Source organism: Zonotrichia albicollis, chromosome 2, assembly GCF_047830755.1.
Source record: "Zonotrichia albicollis isolate bZonAlb1 chromosome 2, bZonAlb1.hap1, whole genome shotgun sequence".
Taxonomy (NCBI): domain Eukaryota; kingdom Metazoa; phylum Chordata; class Aves; order Passeriformes; family Passerellidae; genus Zonotrichia; species Zonotrichia albicollis.
Window position 1 is genome coordinate 89,759,172 of NC_133820.1, and position 25,191 is coordinate 89,784,362.

General features: G+C 39.6%; 1 protein-coding gene across 1 annotated transcript in view; it reads left to right on the top strand.

The window, feature by feature from the left end:
• The window catches only part of IPO5 (importin 5), a 41,888-nt gene extending 30,900 nt beyond the window's left edge, over window positions 1-10,988 (top strand). Inside the window, exons 22-26 of the mRNA XM_005493220.4 lie at window positions 2,730-2,852; window positions 3,428-3,647; window positions 6,450-6,678; window positions 8,109-8,250; window positions 10,843-10,988. Of these exons, the coding sequence (XP_005493277.1) occupies window positions 2,730-2,852; window positions 3,428-3,647; window positions 6,450-6,678; window positions 8,109-8,250; window positions 10,843-10,929 (801 nt within the window). The 3' untranslated portion in view covers window positions 10,930-10,988. The remainder of the gene's footprint in view (window positions 1-2,729; window positions 2,853-3,427; window positions 3,648-6,449; window positions 6,679-8,108; window positions 8,251-10,842) is intronic.
• The last annotated feature ends 14,203 nt before the right edge of the window (window positions 10,989-25,191 follow it).

The following is a 25,191-nucleotide window of genomic DNA, read 5'->3' on the forward strand; positions in this document are numbered from 1 at the left end:
AGCATTGTCCAAATACTTCTTGAGCTCTGTCAGGCTGCTGCTGTGGCTGCTTCCCCAGGGAGCCTGTTCCAGAGCCCAACCATCCTCAGGGGGCAGAACCTTTTTCTAATACCCAACCAGAACCTTTGCTGACACAACTTAAGGCCATTCCTTTTGGTCCTGTCACTGGTCACCAGAGAGAAGAGATCAGTGCCTGCCCCTCCTCTCGCCCCAGTGAGGAAGTTGTAGACTGCAATGAGGTAATCCCTTAGGTCTAGCCTTGCTGACTTGCTTTTTCTTTGAGCCTTGCAAGCTGCGTGGCTTTTAATCTTGGGCCTCTATACCTCTGATCCCAAGACATCTGGTGTGTCATGTCAGGAGCCTGTCTCAAAAAGAATAGCCCAAAACCAGAAAAGGACAGCAGGATAAACAGCTGCCATCCATCATGTGTTTGCTTATGAGGGAATACCAAAGTGACTACTTAACTACTCACACACTAGGGTACCAAAGTGAGTTAAAAAAAAATAGTTTAAAGTGGAGGTGATTGTAGAAGAGATACAATAATTTTATTAAATCATTATTTGTATGCAGAGAGACTAATAATGAATGGCTGCTGCTACTTATAACATGAGACAAAGGGTGCTCAGTAAATTTAAGAACTAAGAAATTTTTTTGCTGCACAATGCAGGTATGAAGCTTGATCACATGAGTTTAACTTGGATTCAGACTCCAGAAATCACACCTCTGTGTAAATACTGTCTTAAATAATAGTGTGGTTCTTGACTCTTTTTAGGCTTTTTAGAATTAGGCCAGCATTCAAGAGGATATATTTTTGTTGCCTCCAAGACCCTTTTATTTCCTCTGTGTCACTCTGTACTTAGAAAAATGCAAGCAGGCAGCAGTTTCAGAAAAGCTGAGTCCCTACTCTGCAACAGAGTTGCAAGGCGTTTTAAAAAATGTTCTAATGTTTGCTGATTGTTCTGTAAAGTCTGGAGAAAGGCTTATCTGCATTACCCTGTGAAAGGAGGTGTGGGATGAGGACATCACTTGCCATACGGACAGAATTAACAAATGAGTTACGTTTGGATATACACCTTTGGTCTCAGAGTATGTTCATGTAGCCCTTACCTCAAGGCAGCAGAAATAGAAGAAGCACAGAAGTCATGAAGGTTATTCAAACAGTAGTTTCAGATCCAGCCCTCACTTCAGCAATAACTAAACTGCTGATTTGGTAGGGAGTGTGAGGCGTACACCAAGCAAGTGTTACACTCTCTTCCCCAGGCCTCTGTTATCAGCTGTTGGTTAGCAGGCAGTACCAGGCTAGGTGGACCTTGGGGTGTGCTGGAGCAGTTCTCTACCTCTTAATGTCATTGTGTGCATATACCAGGGCTCCTGCTTGAGCTGTGCCTTGATGGTGCAGAAATTGGCTCGCCAGGAAGGGTTTAAATATTCAGTTGTGGGAAGCTGCCTGTTGCACAAGAAATAGTTACTAGTTGGTCACCAGAAGGTGAGAAAGGTGAAGGTCACTAGGGACCAGAAACTAGCTGTACTGTTTTCCCTGCCTGTTAAACTGGTTAAAAGGACCATACTGAGTACAAAAAAAGTTGCTGTAAAAGAAAGTTAAGAGTTTTCCCAGCATAAATATGTCCAGGGAATAATCCTCACCTGTAGAAATAACTTGAATTGATAGCTCTGAGGTAAGGCTCCTTATTTGACCAGTTTGTTATATTAACTGGGCAAAGTGAAAAATCTGAACAAGAGGAGGAGAAAAATATTTATTATATTTTTGCCACAATCTTTTGTCACAAAGGCAATTATCCATTTCCTTTTCCACAAAAGCTTCTTCGGGTATCTGTAAGGAACAGAAGAGGAAAAAGGCCTTTTGCCTTCTGTAAAGGGAACCCATTGAAGCAGCAAATTTGCACAAGACAGTTTTGTCTTGATCTGATTTTTCTGTCCCTGAAACAAACCTGCAAGTCCTAGGCAACTGAGTTCTAGCAATCAACTTACATTTTTAAGGGTGAAAAGGAGGACTCCTGGAACTAGCAGTCAGTGTCACTCTGTGCCCAGTACAACCTGAACACATCTCCCTGGTAGCAGTGGAAGACAGGGAGGTGATTAGAGACAGCTGATACAGCTTCCAAAATGCAAATCATGCCTGATTAATTTAGTTGGTTCTGTGATGGAGTGACTGTTGAGGGAGCAAGTGGTGTCATCTGTCTTGACTTCTGTAAGGCCTTTAAAAGGGTCCCACACAACATCCTTGTCACTAATATGAGGAGATCTGTATTTGATTAATTCAGCAGATAAGGAATTGATTGAATGGCCCTGATAAAAAAGTTCAATTCAGTGCCTCAGTATCGACATGACAATAACAAGTGATGTCCCTCAAGATACTGGAACGTGTTGCCTAGAGAAGGATGTGGATGTCCCATTCCTGGGAACAATCAGGGCCAGGTTGGATGGAGCCCTGAGCAACCTGCTCTAGTGGGAAGTGTCCCTGTCTGGTGGGATGTGTCCCTACCCATGGCAGGGGGTTTGGAACTAGATGATTTTTAAGGCGCCTTCCAACCCAAACCATTTTGGTTTTCTATTATTCTGCAATTAGACAGAGAATTGAAAATTACTGAACTTTAAAAAAAGTCATAAATCAACTTTTTTCCATTAGTTTAAACACTTAGCACTTCATGTGACTTCCACTCCCTTAAAGATTGTTAATCTTCATGTGAATTGTATCCTTTTCCTTTCAGGATGACAGTGATGTGTATATTTTGACTAAAGTGTCGGATATTTTGCACTCAATATTCAGTAGTTACAAGGAGAAGGTACTGCCATGGTTTGAAAGGTTACTTCCACTAATTGTCAACCTAATTGTAAGTACCTTGTTTTCCTTTAATTTAAACATGATTATTTTTTCTGATGGGTTAATATGCCTTCCATGCTGAAGTATTAGAGAACTTGGTAGATAGAATGTAGCAATTACTGTTTTTCGAAATAGAAGGTTTATTCTAGTTCAAGGATGAAGTTGTTACCCTGTGCTTTTTGAGCAGGGTCTTTGCTGTGCTACTTAAAATCTGTGTCTCAAAGATCCAGGATCACTGACACACACAACTGTTTCCAGAAATTAAATTTCCTTGAGACTGTCCAGTATCTCAAAAATGGATTTCGAGAGCAGGGACAAAAAAGTGTTGCAGGCTCGTGGAGAAAAATTGAGACTGATACATGTAATGGAGCGTGAAACAGAGATGCAAAGATGGACACCTGGATTTTATTTTGTTCATGGTATTGCTGGAATATCACTACTGCAAATTACATGGTTTTAGGATTGAATTTCACCCGTGAAGATTTTAACCAAAGTATTAGACCACTGTTCTGTGACCGTTGTTGATGTGCTCATTGGCTGTAGAAGGATTCAGGGTGTCTGAGCTGTCGGCTGTTTGTGCCGCAGTGTCCCCATCGGCCGTGGCCGGACCGGCAGTGGGGGCTGTGCATCTTTGACGACGTGGTGGAGCACTGCAGCCCCTCGTCCTTCAAGTACGCCGAGTACTTCCTGCGGCCCATGCTGGAGGCGGTGTGCGACAGCAGCCCTGAGGTGCGGCAGGCCGCCGCCTATGGCGTGGGAGTCATCGCGCAGTTCGGCGGCGACAGCTACCGGCCCGTCTGCCCAGGTACTGCCGCTGGGGACAGCTGGGAGCGGCTCACAGAGTGCTGCTCTCACCTGTGTCATGGACCCGTGATGGATTGAGTGATAAACCACCTCACTTCCTCAGGCTTTATTGTGGCTCTGCTTAGTAGCATTCCTGTTGCAGCACTGACTGCTTAGCAAACTTGAGTTACATATTCTTTTTTAAAATATGATCTGGCATGCAAATCTTAATTTCATAAAAACCATCTTTTTGATACACAGCTGTCTCATAGATGCTTTCTAGTAATATTGATGTGGTTACATATTAATGCAAAAGCCTTTGGATGTCTGGAAAAACTACACAAGAGACATATATTAAGGAATAGCCTAGAATATGACTTGTGTGGCTCTCTGCTTTCTGATTATATAAAAAGGAACTTGATTTCTGTAAAGAAGCGAAATGAGTGTGAGAGTACTTATCAGAAACATTTTGTCTGCTGTCTTTCTGAATGTTTCAAATTTCTTTAAAACTTCAAATTCGTCCTAAATTTAAAGAAATTATTGCCTGCTTGCACTCTTCTTGCCAGTCACCAAAGTTAATTTTGCACACTAAGTAGCACCCCTTATGAAAGGTTTTTTTTCCTTAATAAAATATATATAGTATGTATAATGAATACTTAGATGATATAGTATATCTTCTAAGTATGTATTTAAAATATGTATTTTGCCTGAATATTATATGAAAGCTGAATTAAGAAAATAAGAACCATCTGATACAGATTGACACTAGTCTTGCCTACATCAATCAGGGTTGTAATTTTCATTGTTAATGTAACTGTTACATGATAACAATCAGGATAAGGTGTCTTTTTAAAAAAGAAAAGGAAAAGCAGTGTGGGAAGCCTTGCAATGAATCATTAAGAGCATGAAAAATTAGAATTGTCTAGACAGTTCTGATTTTGAAATTTTTTGAGCTTTTTAGCCTCTGTTGAAGTCTAACAGTCTTTTATTTTTCTGTAATTACACTTTATCTTACCCCACTTCAACTTTGTAAAATCTTTGATGCTTCTCTTTGTACTTGGGCAAATAATTCTTGATTATGCCCAGACACCTGGCTTCTCCTTAAGTTGAATTTTGGATAAAATAAACTTTCACCTTTACAGTATACAGTTTATTAGCAGACACCTCAAAAGTATTCCAAATCCTTTTTGCATACATGAAAAAACTTTATGATTTATTTTAATAGATGAAGATATGCTGTGATTAGAAACAAATCCATGTCATGAGACATTATCTACCCCAGAGGTTGTGCTATATCTCTGAAAAACATCATGTCTGTGGGCTTTTATTTGTAACTTATTTTCTTTACTGGGTGATATACAGCACTGGCATATTGTTCTTTTGCAAGTTTGAAGAGTATGTAAATACTCTTCAGAAAAAGCAGAGGTATTGATATAAGCATTTTTGGCAGTCAGTTAAAAATGTCCAGGAATACAGCAAGAACTTGTAAATGGCATGTGAGTTACCTGATGAAACAAACATCACAAAAACCAGATTTTGTAAAGGGCAAAGAAATAGGATGGAAGGGAACTACAGCAAAATAAGTCACTTTCTCGACATGGGTACAAGGTTACAATTGATGCAGCTGGCAAGGTTGCTTCTGTTATGTTGGTGGAAGAATATAATCAGCTGTTCTCTGTGAAAATTGTATCAATCAACTGCATGGATTTCTTCCTGATTCACATCAGTGGCCTCAAAACTGTGTGGTGCCAGAAGTCAGAGCAGTCAGTCCTTGGAGAAAAGCTTAACATTGTACAAGATGGGTCTTCCATTGTCAAAAGGCTTTTCTAAGGTTTGTCTAACACAGTATCATGTAAGAATGCATCTGTTTTATAGACAAGATGAAAACTTGTCTGGTAGGCTGTAGGGAGAAAATTATGCTGATTCATTTTGATGCCCTCCTAATTTTACAGTTGCAAGGACACACATACCTACAGAGTCATTCATTAGTATTAGTGAGTGGGATACGGATGAGATGAGATTTAGCTTCAGCAGCCATGAAAATCTGAGGTATAAAATGCAGGCTCAGTCGTCCTGGACATTGTAGACCTCTCTGAAACAAACTCTGCTGTGTAGAAAAGCCCAGCATCATTATCCTGCATTCAGTATACATAAGCTAGCAGGTCTGATGTTTCTGTAGTTCCGTAATGTTTAACAGCTTTTCCATAGCTGCTTAATTCTTCAAAAATCTAATGCAGTGGACTTAATATAGAAAATGGATTGTGCATTCTTTAACTGCAAAGCTTCTACTTACTCATCAAAATTCAGAAGTGAGAGATCTTACTCTTCCTCAGTAATTAGAGTTATTTCGAACTGTACTTTCTGTACAATTCCATAACCTGCTTATGTGCTGATAAGGAATTTCACAGCTTTAGTATTTTATTTTTAGCAGAAGAACACAAGGACAATTGTTCCTGCTTGCATGTAGTGTGCTTGGAGGCCTGCATGGACACTAGTGGCTAAAAATGTGACATTAATGTTCATTTAGAAGGGTGTGTGTGGTTACCACATGACTGTTTAAAAAAATATAATTGCTGTTAACCTAGGGAAAAAACTGGCATATTTCTTCTATTGAAAGATTTCCTTAATTTTTATGATCCTAACTATGCCAAGTTGATTCAGTAATAGGTGAGATTATTCCTATGACCTTTTCCTAGGGCACCTTTTAGTGGTGGGTGGTGTGTATGTGTACATCCATACATATTTTTATATACAGATGTGTGATAATAATAAAGTACAGCTTGATTGTGCAGTTAAACTTTATTCTTGTGTTTTTAACAATTAGAGGCACTTCCATTGCTGGTGAGAGTCATTCAGTCACCAGATGCCAAAGCCAAAGAGAATGTGAATGCAACAGAAAACTGCATTTCAGCAATAGGAAAGATAATGAAGTTCAAGCCTGACTGTATAAACGTTGAAGAAGTCCTTCCACACTGGTTATCATGGCTTCCACTTCATGAAGACAAAGAAGAAGCTGTTCATACTTTCAATTATCTGTGTGACTTACTTGAGAGGTAAGGCAAAGTCTTCACACTAATGCAGAAAGTAAGCCTGTTTGCATGCTCTTTCCTTGCCCTCTTTTTCCAAAACTGAGAAACTGTGAGGTTAATCTACATGTGGTTTAGAGAAGATAATTAGAAATGTCAGAACTGAGCCTTGCCTGATGTTATTGCTGCTTTTTTAAACAGTTCCTGTCCTAAATAGTGTCTGTACAGCTGGAAAAAAAATCCTGGCTGCTTTATATATCTATAATGACAAAGGATCTGCCAAAAACTTTTACAGGAAGTTTCAGGAAAACTTTTTGATACTCTGCTTATGTATCAGGACCAGTAACTGATCAGGTTTTTGCACCCTTTTGCTTCCAACAAAGTGAAGTATAAAGCAGAGAAATAATATGGAAAAATTCATTGTACAGTGCTGTCTCCCTTAATAATTACTTCAGTTGTCATTGAAAGGATCTTATCCCTCAGTTTATTCTTTGGGTTTGTGCTCCCTCCTGCAGGTAAAATAAAAAAGTAAACAGTTATTCTAGTGTGATGCACTTCATAAATGAGTGAAAAAATGTAGCCTCTGAGGTGTTATGTAGTAAGCACATTCTGGCTGGCACTGTATTACATCTTAGGAGAAAAATATAAGGGAAATAACTTAGATTTCTTACAGTCTTTTGTATTTTGTGAATAGCTTGTATCTCTGGGTGCTTTATTAAGGCAAAGTCTCAAAATTGCAACTGAGGTCCCTTGACTGATTATAGAGCAGTGAGATACAGATGAGACACCATAACAATGCTGCCAGGTGCATGTGAACAGGAACATAGAAATTGGGAATTGCAGTAGCAGCTCACTTCTGTGCAGGTGGCTCAGCCTGGCTACCTGCTTCTCTGGAGCTCTGCCAGTCCTACATTCACAGCCTCTGCATTCCAGCAATGGTAGGTGGCAGGGCTGGAAGTAGATCATGTGTTCCACACAGATTGCTGATTGCTAATACTCCTCCACTCCAGCATTTGGCTGGGAAAGAGGGAGCAGAGCTGCTTGCTTGCTGTGTCATGGAGAGTGCTGGCAGAGAGCTGAAGTTACCGACGCTCCTGACGCCAGTAACACAGCGTCCTGGGAGGCACAGAGAGAGGAACAAGTCCTTTTAGGCAGGGTATTTCTGTCACACTGTTTACAGTTCCATCTGTATGGAACTCAGCCATTCTGTAAAGTTCAGAACTTCTTCCTGATAAAGTTTAGGCTGAGTAAAGAATCAGCTGGTTAAATATTAACAGAAGGGGGAACACGCTGTCAGCAGGCAACAAAGCTGTGCATACTTATTCAGCTGTGTGAAACTTAAACCTAAATAAGCAGCTTCAAAATAAGATCATTCAAAATCACTTCACTTATGTGTAAAATGTTTACATTATTTTTAGATAACCATTAATTCCTTTGCAATATATCTTTTGTAACAGCAATAACCCAATTGTCCTGGGTCCCAACAATTCCAACCTTCCCAGAATACTGGGGATAATTGCGGATGGTGAAATCCACGAAGCTATCAAACACGAAGATCCGTGCACCAAGCGGCTGGCTAACGTTGTCCGCCAAGTGCAGGTAAATAAATGCTTGCTTAAGTAGAAAGGGAGCATTTAGAGTCTGCTTGCACAAGGAGCTAAACTGTTCAACCAGTTTTGAGAGCCTTATCTCCTTAGAGAATAAGGGTTCAGCCAGTGATCTTGGAGATCCTTTGATGTTCCTTGAATGATTCATAATAAAACTTGTGACATTTGCACTTGACTAAAATAACTGTAACTAACTTTCCTGCAGTGAGATGGTTAATATGTGAGCCAGTATTAGTTTTTGTGGGGTTTTTTTCTGAGTCAGAAATTAGAATCTGGAGAGAAATCCGCATGTCCTTTTATCAGTGAACTGTACTGCAGGATTTGGTCCAAGATGTGATTCTTGTGAGGGTCACCAGCACCTTGTGGTGGCTTTCTAGTACAGCAGCAGCTTGGGATCTTTGTTAGGTAACAAGTGCAAACCACAAGTTATTTTACTACTGCCCTTTTCAGTCCTGTGCAAATATAGGTGGCTGTTTGATGTTTTCCCTGCCTTTGGGGAACTGCTGTAAGGTTCACATCCTTTATGCCATAATGAGTCACTTAATGATGATGGGGATGTCCAGGAACTTAAACAGTGCTTCTCTACAGTGCTGTAAGTGATAGTGCTCATAGTGCAGATCTGCTCCAGGGCCAAATGTTGTTGGGTGGATGTAGTACTAATGAGAGAAAGGTGCCTGGCAAGCATCTTGCTCATAAAAAAAGCATGGAGGATTTTATGCAGCTGATCTTCAATTATTATCTTTCTACCTGACCTGCTTTGGCAAAATTCAGGTTCAAGAATTTTAGAAATACTTGACATTGGAACTGATTCACCTGTATGAGTGTGTCAGCCGGAGAGATCCATTCTGTCTGGTAGGAAAAGTTGTTAAAATTCTGAAGGCATAAAGAGAAGGAAATTGAGCAAGTTTCAGAGTGAAAGTAGTGTAAGTGACTGCTCTAAATTCTGCCTGACAGATACAAATCCTTGCTGTTAGTACTCAAAGTCTAGGAATGCACCTTTGTATTAGGGTTTACCTAATGCATTTGTTCACTTTACCTCAAATCATCCAAGTTTTTTTTTTAATACTACAGTGGCACATACATGTATAGATTAGTTGTTTACAACAATGTCTGGTTGTGGCCAGGATTGATAGAAACTTTAATGTGAGATAAGACCTTCAGCATTGGCTGAATGATTTACCTTTGGACTGAGGAGAAAAACATAATTTTTAAAGTCACGTCTTGTAAAAAATTCAATTTTAGCACAGTGTTACCAATCCTATTTCTCTTCATACATGATATTTTAACTTTAGTAAAGGTGTAAGAATTTTATACTCTTACTAACTGTAAGAGTCTTATACTATGACAGGAATTTTCAAGGTTGTGGAGTTGCTAACAAGCTCCTACTTCCCAGATTCTAGGAGAATTTTTTTAATTATCTCAGTAAGCTATTTCACTGTCAGTGTCTAACATGATCAAAATAGTCATTATTGGAATTGAGTATAAACTTCTTTGCTTAGGTATTGTCAGGCCAGAAATATTTCAGCATAAAGTATCAATTTAAATATGCATCAGAAATGCTGGAAGAGTGCATTTAATTCTACAATATTTCACCATACATTAAGAGTCTAAAATGCCTAATGATATTTAAAACTAAACCCACAAATTTACATTTGAGAGCATTTATTTTTTATTTTTGAATCCATTTTTATTTTTTTAACTTTAAATTTTGAGAAAAGTGCATTATAATAGAGCTGAATGTAAAATATAACAAATATAAATTAAACTTTTTTTTTTTAATTTTACTTAAATTATACAATTATTGCAAAAGCCAATCTAAAGACCTAAAGTCAGTCACCTGGAACTTTTTTCCCTGTCATTATCCTAAAGAAAGCAGGGTGCCAATTGCTTCCAGCTTCTGTTGATAAGCTAATAACTACTTTTTCCTCAATCTTGATTAATATTCAGCACTTTCTGGCACCATTAGAACAGACCTCACTGATGGTGACTTTAAAAGCTAATGTCTCAGCTGAGGGCTGTGCTGGCACAGATGAAGGGTTTACATTTACCCAGACAGATGCTGTGCAGGTCTCTCTGGGAAGTAATTGACCTTTCCTTTCACTGCAGAGCCACGCTCTATGTTGGCAGCAGAATTTTGCACACCCTCATGTAGCACATCATGCTGTAATCCCAGAGCTCACCTGGAAGCTCTGAGTGTGTTACTGCTGCACCAGTGCCCAAAACATTCATGTGGAAGAAGCATGATTCAGTTTTGCCTGAACATTGGTCTTTTAACTTCTTTGCAAAACCATCAAATGCTTCAGCTGTGGTTGACACAGACATGAGTGCCATTTGTTAACCCACACAGTTGTTACAGGGAGTTCCCAGGAGTCCCAAATCCATTACTCTGCTGCTGTTCAGCCTTTTGGAGCATCTCAAGGTGAACCTGTGTAGCACTGTGTACCCCTGAAGATTTCAGTCTCTTTGGCATGTATATTACAGGACTAAGCCAAGTGAATGTTGAGCTTTGTAAACATAGCAAAGTTTAGGATGTGCCTTGGACACTTTCAGCCTGCATAAAGACACCTTCTCATTTTTTTTCTAGACATCCGGAGGACTGTGGACAGAATGCATATCACAGCTCAATGCAGATCAACAGGCAGCCATACAGGAGCTCCTGAACTCTGCTTAAAGGGCCTTAATTATCATCTGCAAGAAAACTAACTCCAAATAAACGTTTACCCTATTGTTTAGGTTTCTTTTGTTTCTTTTCTGAGTAAAACCAGAACTGTAGTGCGTGTAGGCCATTCTTCTGCAACCTCCAGGCAGTGGCAGCAGGAAGAAGCATTCTTTCAGAACGGTGTTTAAATCGGTTTCTATCCCACAACATGAAAGAAGTTTCCTGTAAACCCTACAATAGCACTGAAGAGTATTTTTCTAACGGTATCAGCCATCCATACGATGGTGAAAGGGAAACAAGTTGAATTTTCTCATTAGACATAAGACCTTCAGCAGTAGATGTACGTTATAACAGATAAACGTTTCTCTACATCTAGTGTTAATTGTATGAATTGGAGTGTGAGTCTTTGTAGGGTAGGAAGTGTCCTTCTGCCCAACAAGGTAGTAGATCAAAAGATGAAAAACTGAAGACAAACATCGAGCATGAAGACCTCATTGATCGCACTTTTGATTCCCAAAAACAACTTGTACAGTGACTCAATGAGGAAAGCTGTTCAGCTTCCAGCCCTTGAATGTGAAGTCTCTTTGGCATGTCTGACAGTCTCTCATTCACTCCTCAATAAATGACATTGAAACACAAGAAGCTTGTGTAGAAGTTCAGTGATGTGTGGTTCTTTTAATTTTCTCTTGTGAAAAGATGAAAATAACAAACTATACAAGTCACGATTTTATATATGAAACTTTGTATATTGTTGCCTATTACAGATTTTATGCTTTTTTGTTTCTTGACTTTTTAACAAATTTTTCACCTGAGTCTGTAGGATGGAAACTTAATGGCATTCCTGGTGTGACAGTAAATATACATATCTTGACTTTAAAATGTTTTTCATGTTCAGATGCAGTTGCATTTCTTAAGTTATAAAATGTAGTGTTGTACCAGCTGCAAATGTGCAACGTGATCTGGTAGGCAGCAAACCTGTTTCGTTTAAAGCAATCATGCAGTTGACAGCCTGACCTGAAAGAATAAAAAAAACCTTCTCAGGTCTTTTCTGGTACTTCAAGAGCAATACATCATCTACCAGCAAACGTAGGCATAGATTACCTGATTTCTAACAAAGATGAGTGAAGTTTTCCCACTCTGTTACTTCAAAGCTGTTAATATATGCATTGATCTTTAAAAACTTAAGTTCTTACTGAAGTGTTCTTCAAGTAGATCTCAATTGTCTCTTGAAACAGATCTTTTCACAAAGAGAGTGTAAGTTTTCTTCCTTTATAATAAGAAAAGGTAGAACTTTACATGTAATAAATGCCTCTCATATTAAAGAATAAACTTTGTTTTGCCTTTGGAAGTGTTTCAGAAAAGAAGATAAAGAATGAGGTATACCAAAACCAGCCCAGAACTATTATACCCAGAGGTTTGTGAGACAAACTGCCTTAACCATAGAACTTGACAATGTAGTTTGTTTAGAGGCAGCTGAAATAGTACAACAAAGTGCTGTTCCAGTTTTCATTTTGTTCAGTATTGGTAATCTCTTATTTACAGAAATTCAAGCATTCATGCATCTGGAAGATGAATGCTTAGGACTGGATACCAGTGCTGTGAGAGAACTAGTAAGTCATGTCAGTTATCTCAAGCACTGGTCCTAACAATAACAATTTTGCTATACTCTAAACCTTCTTCTTTGTGGGGTTTGTTTTTTAGGTATTTGTTATTTCAATTTCCCCTCAGTCTAAAACATGTAAATTTTGCCCTGCAGCAAACTTTTTGTACGTTTTCTCAGATCTTAAATCTTAGATTTTTTCCCCTTTCTTTGGACTGTGTGGCAAGAATCTTAGCACATTTGGCATTTCCTAGAAACCGTGTCAGCTTTGGCTCTCTGTAACATAAGCAGCATTTGAATTGCTCTCCTAATGGACCAGCTGTAATCCTCTTGCCTTCCTTTTACTCAAAGTAACTGAGAACAAATAGAACCAGGGGATGGGGCTGCTCTGGGTGCTAGAGCCAGCACAGAGCATCTTTGTGCAGTTGCTTTTTTACCCTGTTAATCATTTGATCAAAGCAAAGGGCACTGAATGAATCGCTGTCAGCCTGACAGGTAGGTTGGTTCTGGATCCTGCCTGGAGATCTCTTCTTGCCTGTTCCCACTGAACTTATCAGGGTTAATCCAAAAGCTTCTGTGGCATTTTCTCAATTTGCTCAGGCTTTAAACAATGCTTCCTTTCCATATTTAAAAGCTGTCTGGATCACTTATATTGGCTTTTCTAGTTCCTTAATACGGAATTTTTAAGCAGTCAACTGTTCCTGTTGTTCATTGCACTTAAGTACTGTTGCCCAAAGAAAGTATAGTAGCAGAACATAGCTTTAGCTGCAGCTATCTATTTTTAAAATAAAGTGACATCTTTATGAAGGAACCAAAGTAATCTTAAACTGTTGTACTGATACAGGAAAGGTAGTTTTGATTCAAACATTTTTCCTGGGTATAACTCCAATCTTTTTTTAACAAACTGCTCAGCTGTTGCATGGGGTTGAGAGATGTACCTAGTGTGGCGTGAAGAGCACTGCAAACAATAGCAGTGTTTCACTCTGCCTGAACAAAGAGGTGCCAAATCCACCCTGGACATCCACACAAAAGTGCTCCAAGTTGCACTCAGAAACAAAAGCGCAACTAGAGAACACCATGCAGGTGTTCCAGGACTGGAGTTCCATTAGCCTGTTTAATAAGCACATGAGAGTAACTAGCATTCATGAGCACTGCTTTCAAAAGTAGCTCATCTCCCTGAATGTGGGTGAGTTTCCATCTAAACCCTCACCCATTCTGACTGTTCTGAAGGTGAAGCTACTTGCTTTGTGTTTGCAGCTCTAGGTTGGTCATGACAGATAATAATGCAGATGAATGTCAAGTCTCCTTTACCTGGCTTGGTCTACAAGATCCCCCAGAGAATCTGTGCCAAATCTATGTAAGAAAGTGACTTGTAGCCTTCATGCTTACAACATGGGGTTTGTGTACTGTTGAGGTATTCTGTCATCGCTTTTTTCCCTGCAGAGATTTCAAAGTGTTGCTGAGTGCAAGGGCTGGCATTTCCCCAGCATAGAACAGTTGTTGTTATGCCAAATGTTGTCTGTTCTCTACACATCTAGATCTGTCAGTCTCATGTATGAAGTACATGCATGAGAGTAAGACGTGTTGCACAGTTGGAATTTTTGATGAAATAAAGAATTAAGGAAGGTGAATTTCCTATTGACTCTGTGTATGCTTGTCTGTATTGCTATGCAGCTGCCTCAGGCTCTTGAACTGGAGCTTTGTTTTCCCTTAGTGATATCTGTAGGGGTGCACACGTACACTGAGTCTTCAAAATACAATAGGGTGCTATTAAAAGTAATACAAAAGTCAAGTACTTGACACCATGTGTTTTTACAGCTTTGAAATATTTTTTTGACATCTTTATGGAGGAGCCTTATCCTTTGCTATTCAATCATTTGGTTTGCTTTTCCTTTGCTAACTTAGAAAATGCTACTTCTTTTTATGGGGCTCAATGGTACCTTAAATTCTAAGAAATGTATTTGTTGTCTTCCAAGAAGCAATAAACAGGATCAAAGTGTCTGTCTAGTACAGGTCCTTTCCCCTGTTGGTTATCAGGAAGATGTTTGTGTTGCTTCAAGGAAGAACATCTCTCAGGACAGCTTAACTTCTGTTGAGATGTAGGGGTATGGGCTCAATATTGAATAGCAGTAATGGGATTTGTTCAGGAAAAGGCTTCTATAGCATCTTCTCTAAAGCAAAAGAGAAATGAGGAATGGAGGCATATTCAGAACATGAAAGCTGTTTCCTGTCTTTGAATACTAAATGCTAACCTCAGCCACAGTACAGTTATTCCAGTCGAAATCTGGGTTTGTCTCTTGAGTTTTCAACCACTTTTGTGTATCAGAGTATTTGCTTTTCAAAGGTCATATCTTGTTCCTCACAGCCCATGAGGCCTAAATGTTTGGTCTTTACATTTGTCACAAGTTCACAGATTTTGCTCACTGAATTAAATCTGATGTTTTTAATTACCTGGTAGAGAAGCCACATCACCTCTCAGCTCTTCTGAGCCTATTTAGGAAATCAGCATGGGAATGGCAGCCTGGGATATCTCCTCCTGATGAGCAAACAAAGGATGCTGTGCAATTGCTCACTACCCACGGATTCCAGACCCATGTTCCTAAACCCAGATCAGCCACCCTTCCAGGCAACCCCCCTCCCAGTTTATACACTGTGGGCATGGCATTCTGTGGTGTGGAATATCCCTTTGGTTAGTTTGGGTCACCTGTCCCAGATAGGATCCCTCCCAGTTTTTGTGTTCCTCCTCATTGGCAGAGCATGAGGCAAAGAGGGGGAGACAAGTCCTTAACTTAGGGTAAACACAACCTGGCAAAAACCAAAATGTCAGGGTGTTATCAGCAACATTTGCATTCCAAATCCAAAACACAGCACTCTAACAGCTACTGGGAAGAAATTTATGCTACCCTAGCTGAAACCAGGGCATCCTGCAAGGCTGAGGTTAGTGTGAAATTCATTTCTTTGCTTAGGAGATAAGGAATTGCAGTTTCTGCTGTGGGAAGACCGTTTCTACAACCTCTGCAACAGATCATTTCCTATCATTCTGGTTCAGAGCAGTGATAAACTTTCTGTATGTTTTCAGGAAGGAAAGGTAGGACCTAAGAGGGACAAGCCAGTTTGGACATTCATGATTTTGCTTTATCACTCCAAAGGCTGCCCATGACTTCAGCTGAGGTGCAGGGAATTTTTGTGGCTGCTAAACCATGAAATGAGAATATCTTTGAGTTTAGTATTGTTACCACTCTAGGCTTAAGAATAACTTGTGCTGATGTAACACTAGATGCAGACAGTTACATGTAGTGGAATTTCATTTACTTAAGGAGGTTTGTTGGTTTTGTTCAGGGTTTGTTTTGGGGGATTTTTTTAATTTTGGGGTTTTTGTGGGTTTTTGTTAGTTTGTTTTGTTGTTTGGGTTTTTTTGAGGGTTTTTTGTATGTTGTTGCCAGCAGAAGAGGCTCAAAGCTCCCCTGAGGCACCAGAAGAGCCACACTCATTGATGGAATGGAATTTTCTTCCAGAAGAGTGGAGAGGGTACATGTCAGCAGAATTTCCTCAAGGGATCACTATCCAGGAGTATATAGTGAAATATTCCCAACTTAATGGTGACTGATGGGAATTATAACTTCAGTCAGTTTTGCTCTGAAGGTTGTTACTTGTCTCTCATTTAGCCAACACTATTACCACTGCTTGTCACCTACTACAGATGGCCAGTGTCCTCTGATGGCGGGCAAGAAGCAAAAAAGAAGTTATTTTTTCAACTTAGCATTTCTCCACTATGTGTGTGGCTGCTTTTTTTCCTATCAGGCAACAGGAAGTTTTATTTTCAATATATCTGAAGTACAATTTTTCATGTAATATGTGCTGTTAACAAAATGCTGTTCCTTAATAACTGCACAGGCCTATCTTGTGTCTGGTGGTGATAGGATTTGCTGTCAATTAATTAAAAGGTTTAATATTCAATTCATATACTGTCTTAAAAACCAATGCTAATATTTCAAGAAAAAAACCCCCTTGGAATAAAATTCACATTTGTATTCCGATCAGTGAGAAATAATGTAATACAGGATATTGAATCAGGGAAGCTAACCTTGCCTATATTACTTGACCTAAATCATGCAACATCACCATTTTAAAATACCTGAGAATAAAATGCCAAAAGAAATGCTTTACTGTTAAGTTTTGTCTGTTTAGAGAGTTGGTATCTCTGGAAAAAAAAACCAAAAGAAACACCAAATCCCCAAAACTGCAGTTTTTGTCAATAGTTAGTGTGAAGACCTGTGTGGATGCAATGGTTGTGTTTCAGCAGTTTTGTGCTCCAGCTAAAGCTGTTTCTGGCCAGTAGATGGAGATGAAAGAAAACAAAGAGAAAGTGAAGCGTTGAATCAGTGCAGATTTAGCCAGGTCTTCTCCCTGTCCCTGTTTCTCCTGTCTTTAAAGAATGTGAATAAAGTACGTGGCCATGGATAAATGCATTCCTGTAAAATGAGCCAGCCATAGCACCTTTCTCCTTGCAGCTACAAAGCCAAACTCTGTTTGGAACCTGCCACCTCTCCTTGTCCTCAGGATAAGGAGAAAATGAGTTTCATTTGGGATGCCTGTCAGTCTCTGGGAGTGAGCAAAAAGGAACAGCGTCTCTGCAGATGATCTCCTGAGGCTCTGTATTAGCATCAGCAATGTGGATTCCTGTCCTTAAAATGAGTAAAAGCTTAAAGACATAGCTGGAACTGGCAGTGTGGTGAGAAAACACATTTCAAGTGCAAAGCTAAAAAGGGTTAGCTGGTAAAGAAGTTACATTAGATTTTAAGAGAGGATCTTCATCTGCCCCTTTTTGCTATTAAAATACTGTATTTATTATCATTGGGGGAAAACAAAAAAAAAACAAACAAAAGAATTCCACAGCCTCAACCTCCAAGCTGTTGGAATTGGACTCTTCTCATCATTCTTATGCCAGTCTTATGAACTCTGAGTGGTTGCAGGACAGACAGAAGAAGGGGAGTTTGTGAATCAGGAACGATTCACTGTTTCTCATAACACAAGACTGCCCAAATAAAGTATAGAATCGGACGTTTAAAACCAACAATTTTTTTTCATGCACTGTAAATTCTAATGGATGTGTCTGGAAGTCAAAAATAGATTATTAAAACCAATTATTCAAGGGTGTGTGAATGGTTAATAAGCAAGGTGCTCCTGAGGAAACTACTTGCTCAAGAAGTCCATAAATCCTTGGCTGTCAGAAACTGGGAAAGTAGGCTGGGAAAAGGTTACTCTACCTTTGTCCCATGTGTTGTTTTCTTTCCCTAGCGCTCCACTACTCCATCTTCTGTTAGACACCCAGTTCTCTGATCAGGCTTCACACAGCCCTTTGTACACATCATTCTCTACAGCACTCCTCACTTTCCCCTCACTGGTTTTGTTTATACAGATCAAAACTCGCTGTCTTTGCATGGGGCTTTGGGAGATATAAATAATTGTTCACCCAGGTCATACAGGATCAACTAGAGCAGGATTCACTTTGTATAAAACACATCTCAGTGCTAATATTCATGGAGACACTTGCTCTGGGGCCTGAGAAGGAAAAAAGTGTTTTCTTACCTTGACACTTACATGGATTCTAAATAAAAGACAAAAGACAAATCTATAATTAAGTACAAACATAGTAAAATCTCTATCCTTTATTCTCTACACTATTTTGAAGGAGATAATGGATTGGTTTTTGTGTATTCAAATATGGCAAATCTGAAATGCTAAATATTTGTAGCTTACATGAAGGATCAAAGTGCAGTAGAAAGTAAGGCATGTGGTGAGAATCTGGCATTTCCTAGTAGAAGATTAAACCATTTTAATATTTGGGCAGTTTTATGAGAACTGCAGCTCCTTTGTTACTGATCTGCCTCTTTAGGATGAGAGGTGACAGCAGGAAATAGGGAATAAGATTTCCTCTCCAGTGCCAGAGGGAGATATGGCACAGAACAGATGTGTGACACCCAATGTTGTTATCAACTGCAGAGGAAATATGAAGGGAGCAAATTAAACAGGCAGGGCTGAAGCAATTGGAAATATCAAAGAAAATACTGCATTTCAGAATTTAAAAGCATAAGATAATAGGGAGCTTCTTTTTTATAAAGTTAAATTTAGTATGGACTATTATAACAACTCCTGGTGCTTTAATAGAGTTCCTGGGAACTATTCTGGTTAAGCCTGTCCCATTTCAGAAGAATGAATTCAATCTAATTCTATATTAAGCTCATGTCCATTTTGAAATCTAGTATTTTTTAAAAATTATATATTCTTTTTCTTTTGTTTCACTTGGAAATACCAAATGGTCACTAGAGATAACTAAGACTTTTTAAAGGACAATTGTTTCCTAAAGATTACTGATAAACTAAAAGTAATTGCTTTCTGTATTTCATTGTCAGAGTAAACCATGAATCTCATGTTTCAAATATTTATAGAGTGGAAAACTGCACAATAAATGGAATCCTATGGGACACCAAAATGCTGAGGGGAATGAGACATACATGGCATGCAGACACTAACTGAGAAAACAAAAAATCACACTACTACCAATGCACGTAAGGGAATTTTTTTCTCTTAAGTAGGGTGGGAAAATGATCTAATTGGAAATAGTCATAATGAATTTTGACTGATTGTATTAGTTGGAAAAAAACAGGCATGGGAAAAACTCATGCCCTCTGTACCTCTGACCTGCATCTCAGAATATGAAGATGCTGTAAACAAAAACTTTTCTATGTCTGTCCTCAGCATCAGAATCCAGGAAGCAGGACAGCACTCATCACTCACAATTAAAAGCTACAGGCAGAGACACAGAACAGGTAAAAGAACATCTTTGACAGTGAAAGACCGGCACTGGGAGGAACATGACCAACAGCTCTGGACAGCTTTGTCAGCAAGTTGATGGGAGAGAAAGTGTTTGCTCAATATACCTGACCTTTCAGGAAAAATTTCCTTCCTGATGTGAAAAGAATCAGTTGCAGAAAATAGACCATATCATTGTAGATGAATTTTCTCATCAGTAAAATGGAAATGATGCTTCATATTTTTTCATCGAAGTTCGACTTTCTAGAGCATTACATTCATTGAAATTTTATTTCTGAGAAAAAAATAATAAGCAGGAAAAATGTTTTTCAAGTCTCTAATAATTTTATTTTATTAAACACAGATTATGCAGATCTTGCTAAGCTTTCTACAGTGAAATGTTACTTCTGTAAATTATTTAATGCTTTTCACTTTCAGAACAGAAAGTTTCACAGATCCCTTTTGAAGAAGGGATTTCACTAATTATGTTAAGCACAGATAGAAAATTGATGGTCTTGTTTCTCTTCATTCTGTTATGCTTTTCATCTGAGACGCATAAAAATTACCACCCTGAGAAAACTGGGCTTCTGCTCTGACATTTAGGAATGGGCTGATTTTAGAGGCTGCCTTCTGAAATAGTAAATTAATAGACTGAATTGATGTTTGCTTTGACAGGTTTTACAGTTGCTCCCCACAGCCAGATTCAGAGGTTCTACACAGAGAATATGACAATGGAGAAGACAATAACTGAGCCACCTGTTGTAACGACCCGTTGTAAAAATAAAACGTCTGCCAGCCAGCATGAAGTCAGAAAGGACCCATGGGAGACCCTGAATGCAACAGAGCCCCAGATAAGGCTCCCCCAGCACTACTTTGAAGTGGGGATTATCCCAGAGGGATCTATTCAAACACAATGATGTGTTCCAGATGTGTTCCCTGTAGAAGGTCGCAGCAAAAATATTGGCGGGAAGTGTTGAGGAGAGATTTATTGTTTTCATGGGAATCTTCAAGTCTGATAAAGCTAAAAATCATGTTTAATGTTCTATATTGTTCTCATTTTCATATTGGCAAGGGGACTCATTTCAGCTGTGTTTAGTCATGGTATAAATTCTGGGGCTGCAGTGGCTGCAATTTTTGCAGGGGCTGCAAAAATTGGGTGTTTTTTGTTTAAAACCATATTTTTATCAGTCCAGGTATTTAAGAGGTTCTTCATCATGCAGTTAATCAGTTTCAAAACAATTTAATAAATTTAGTTGCACTTTCCTCCTAGAAAAGTAAAACATTTTTTGTTTCTCTTTTGTTTGTTTCATTGTTTCTTTAAACAGATAACCAGTTTGCTCTGTCCAAAACTACAAAAACAATGGAAGAGAATGAACTATGGTGCTGGGAGTTATACCCTAGGCTCTGAATTCTAAAGACACATTGCTATTTAAAACAACATATGTAGTTTTCTTCTCCAAAGTAGTATTGAAAGATTAATGTGGCTGGTTTGTATGAAATCTCTTCAGCTCTGCTAAGATTTTCCCTTATCACTTCTTCTCTCCTCACCATGACAGAGTTTCTGAGGGAAATACTGGTATAGAATATGCATTTTGTCATGATATTCAGTGTTCTTCTTCCCTTCTTTGGGAGAAAAGGTGAATGTGGATTGTAGGAGAGGAATCCTGAATTTGAACAGCAAAATGATTTTTTTTTTAATTTAAGAAACATTTGTATTTTTCCTGGGCTTTTTTTTTCTTGAATATTAGGATATTTGTTATTTCATAAATTATTATTTTATCTATAAGTATAAAACATTATTATTTTTTCATTTATACTGCAGTAGTTGACAGTTTTGTCCATTAATGAACACTTTGGAAATGTCAGTGTCATTTAGAAACAAACATTTTTTTCCTAACTAGGATTTGTGAGTGGGAAAAAGCAAGCACCAAAAAGGTATAAGATGATGCAATGTGTGTAGTTTTGAGGAGTATAAATTGTTCCCTAATTTCAAATTAACTTTCTAGCTCTGAAGTTTCAGGGACGATTCCTCTGTGAGCTGTTGCACTGTTGATGGCCTGAGCACAGACTGGACCACACAAGGTAAATAGGACAATGTGCAACCGAGGGAATGTTGTTGGTGTGCTGAGGCTGGGGAGAGGAGCTTGTTACAGCTACTTGACATGCAAAATTCTCTTTATATAAATTCTTAGGGACTTGGGAAACTTGTAAGCACCATTAAAAGGCTCTCTCCTAATTCATGATATTATACCCCTTGAGCAGGCAGTAAACAAAATCTGTTAATTAGCTGGCTCTAAGTGTCTGAATGGTTCCTTTTCAATGTCTGAGTATTTCTTTCACATGGAAATCCTGAAATTTGAGCCTAGAAATTCACTCCTTTGCCAACTGGCTAAATACTTGGGTTTTTTCTCTTAAAAGCTAAGACAGTAGTACTGCTAGTACTATACACTGTCATGAAAACTAAAAGACCACTGCCTCTTGCTGTAAGCTGAACACTGCCTTCCAATGCAGAAGCAAGAAAGACACATTGCTTCAACATCAGTTATCTTAACAGAATAGGCAGGGGTAATCTTAACAACTGATGACTCTAAAAATATTTTGAGAAGACATGGACAAGAATATATTGCAAACAATTTGAAATGTAGAGGGAATTCCAAATGCTACGAAATGTGTAATAAAAATAATGGTGGAAGATGGATAGCTCTGTCACATTCTTGCACTGAAATTAGCAAAAACTGATGAGTTACACAAGTTAGCATAAAGGCATATGAGAGCCTAAAAGTGACCAATCAAACACCATAGGTTTGCAAGACCGAGTCCCAAACCACATTTATGCAAGAACACACTGATAAATCTAGCAGGGAAGTATTTGCTGAAAGCGTCTTTGAAACAAAATTTTAAGCTCCAGGGAAAATATCTGTGGAATGTTTTATGAAAAAGAATTACTAGACTTCTGAAATAGATGGATTTCACTTTGGGCATCATCTTAGCTTCTCACCTTAATGAAACAGCAAAACATGAACTCAATACATATTGTAAAGCAGCTCACAAAAGAGGCATAGATTTTAAGGTCAGAAGGACCACTGAAGAATCCAGTATGACCTTAGTGTAAACCAGACCAAAGAATTTAATCCAAATACTCAGTGTTTGAGTATTTAGTTAGAAAAGCACACAGACAGGCAAACAAATTCCTACATGGGAGGTGAAAACAGAAATTGCAAGTACTCTGCCTTAACTGCTGGCATACACACATACCTTGTAGAGCCTCACAACATACAGGAGAAAGTGGTGAAAAAATAACTGCACATCATCCCAGGATATGAGAGCTGTGAAAAAGTGAAGGCTTTCCAGAGATCTGCGTTTGTATTCCATTGTAGCTGGTGCAATTTCTTTCCTCACAAGAAAAGGCAGAAGATGCAGAGATGCAGTCTCTCAAGATGACAGAACCCTTTTAACACACTTCTCTCCTTCCCTTGCTCTTCCTTGGGTTCTCCTTTATCTGGTAAAGCAGAAACTAATAATCTGAAATCCAGTTCCAGCTCTTCTCTTCCTTTTCAGTGGAGGTAGACAAAGCTTGTCTTGTTTGCTTTCAGAAACATGAACTAATTAGAACCATTTTTCTAATTTCAGTGACTTTTTAAAAACAAAAGGCTTTTCTCTCAAATTCTTCTGTTTATTTGATGTACCAACAAATTCCACATCTTGTTCAACAGGGAAGAAATGTAACCTACTGTGCTACAGGAAACTAACAGCAGCAGTGAGTGCTTTTCTCAGCTATCACATCAGAAGAGTGCAAGATACTGCCACTTGCAATTTACAAGACAGAAACACGTTTTAGGGAAAAATTGCTGTCTTCTCAGGTGTAACTCCCTAGTTATCATTGACAGCCTTCAGAAGACGCAAGAATCGAATGGTTAACTAAATAACCACATGCAAACTTGCCCATGGCTGCTGGAGGAATGTCCAACACCTTACCAGCTTTAAGGTACACCACTCAAGGCAGTATTTCGCTGCTGATTTTTGGAGCTTGGTAAGAAACGGTCAATAGCTGCAAGGCAACCTGTTACTTTTGTTCAGTGCCGAGAAATGCCACTCAAACTTGGAAGGCATTGAAGATGACATCATACATTCGAATTAGATTACAACAACTCTTTTGTTAGGTGCGAATGAGGCATTAGCGATCTGGAAGTGTAGATAAAAAGCACCAGGAAATTCTAAATGTTAAGTGCTGCCACTCTTGAATAAGAGTTAAAGCTGCTGATAAAGTAAGTATTTGAGAAAAGGCAATATTTTTATTATGTCAGTGGTTTTAATCATAGTTCTTATGGCCAGGCACTTGGATTAGCTGGTCCTCATTGGTCCCTTCCAAGGAAAACACTATCTCTTCTTACTCTATTTCTATTCTATTTACATTCTACGTTGTCAGAATGAGATGTCTTTCTTCTGGATCTTCTACAGACCGTTCATTTTGCATGGAAGAAGTTTTGTGGGAAATAACATTGTTTTTCAGGTATTGACAGGTAAAGCCTGTCAAATTCCAGCTTTTAACTCAGTAATGGATGCATTTTTGATTAAGGTTTCAGGGTTGACTGTAGAAATTAAGATCTCTCGATCTCAGGAGGTTCGATGGCACATGCACTGAGGTATTTGTAGTGAGGTTTGTGCACAGAGAAGCCATGCTATTGACAGCAAAGGAATTTGTCTTTTGGAATTAAGTAAGGCCAAAGCTTGGACAAAAGAATATAGAGACGCATATAAGTTATTTTCCCTTTTGTGATTAAAAACTAGATAGCAGCATGGTTCCTCAAATAGCCTTTAAATGCTAGTTGCTCAGAAGGTTTACTTGACAAATAAATCCTAGTTTAGTGCTCACTCCTGGGTCACTGAGAGAACTTCAAAGACCTGGAGGGTCTTCCCTGCATCACTCATTCGTGTGCACCACCCCGCCTTCTTCCGGGAAAAGCATGGGATGAGAGACCGGAGAAGGCTCAAAGGGATGCATGCTGTAACCCTTCAGGCATGCAAATGCAAGGGGGCGATTTAAGAGCTGCTGTATGCAGACAACTCTGCTGGCCCTAGGTGTGACAGCCTTTTTGCTGGAACTCCAGATCTCCTCTGAGGGAATGCAGCCTCTGAGGAGGCGGCACCCAGCCCTGCCCTCTGCCTGCTCTCGGCTCCTTTCTTCTGATGTGCTGAAAACTGGTGAGAGGCAGAACCTGAAGCCCAGATTGCTGCTACTGGTTAAACTTTACAGATCTGTGTTTGTCTAACGAGGACAAAAATAGAGTTTATGACAAAGCTGTACCTATAAATGTGAATACAGTTCACAGACGCCCCGTCCTTTGGTTTCCCTGGCACCTCAGACAAGCGCTTAGGGCTGAGTGTGGAGGGACAACTCCCAGCACATGAAGCACGGCTCTGTTCCCTGCTGGCTCCCGAAGCCTCGCTCCTAGAGCAGAGGAGCCGGGGTACCACTAATGCACACACAGCCCCTGAGGCACTGTCCTGGTTCCTCCTGCAGGACCCGCCTACCTCCACAGCCTCACGCCTGTCTGCCAGCAATTCCCTCTCCGAGGAAGGGTGGCAGGGCACGGCCCTCCTGCGGGGTGTCCCGCTGGCCACCTACGCTCGATGGTCCCCAAAATCCACAGGAAGGGACAGGGACCTCCGGGGCCTCCCGCTCTCCCTGCCCCGGGGCTGCAGCCAGGTTTAACCCTTCCCGTGCACGGCGGCCACCTGGGCGCTGCTCGTCCCTGCTGGTGCCTGGGGGGCGGAGGTAGAGCAGAATGGGGATATCTGGAGCCCCCCGGCTCGGCCGCGGCCCAGGGCGGTGGTCGCCGCGTCTCCGCCTCTCACCGGCT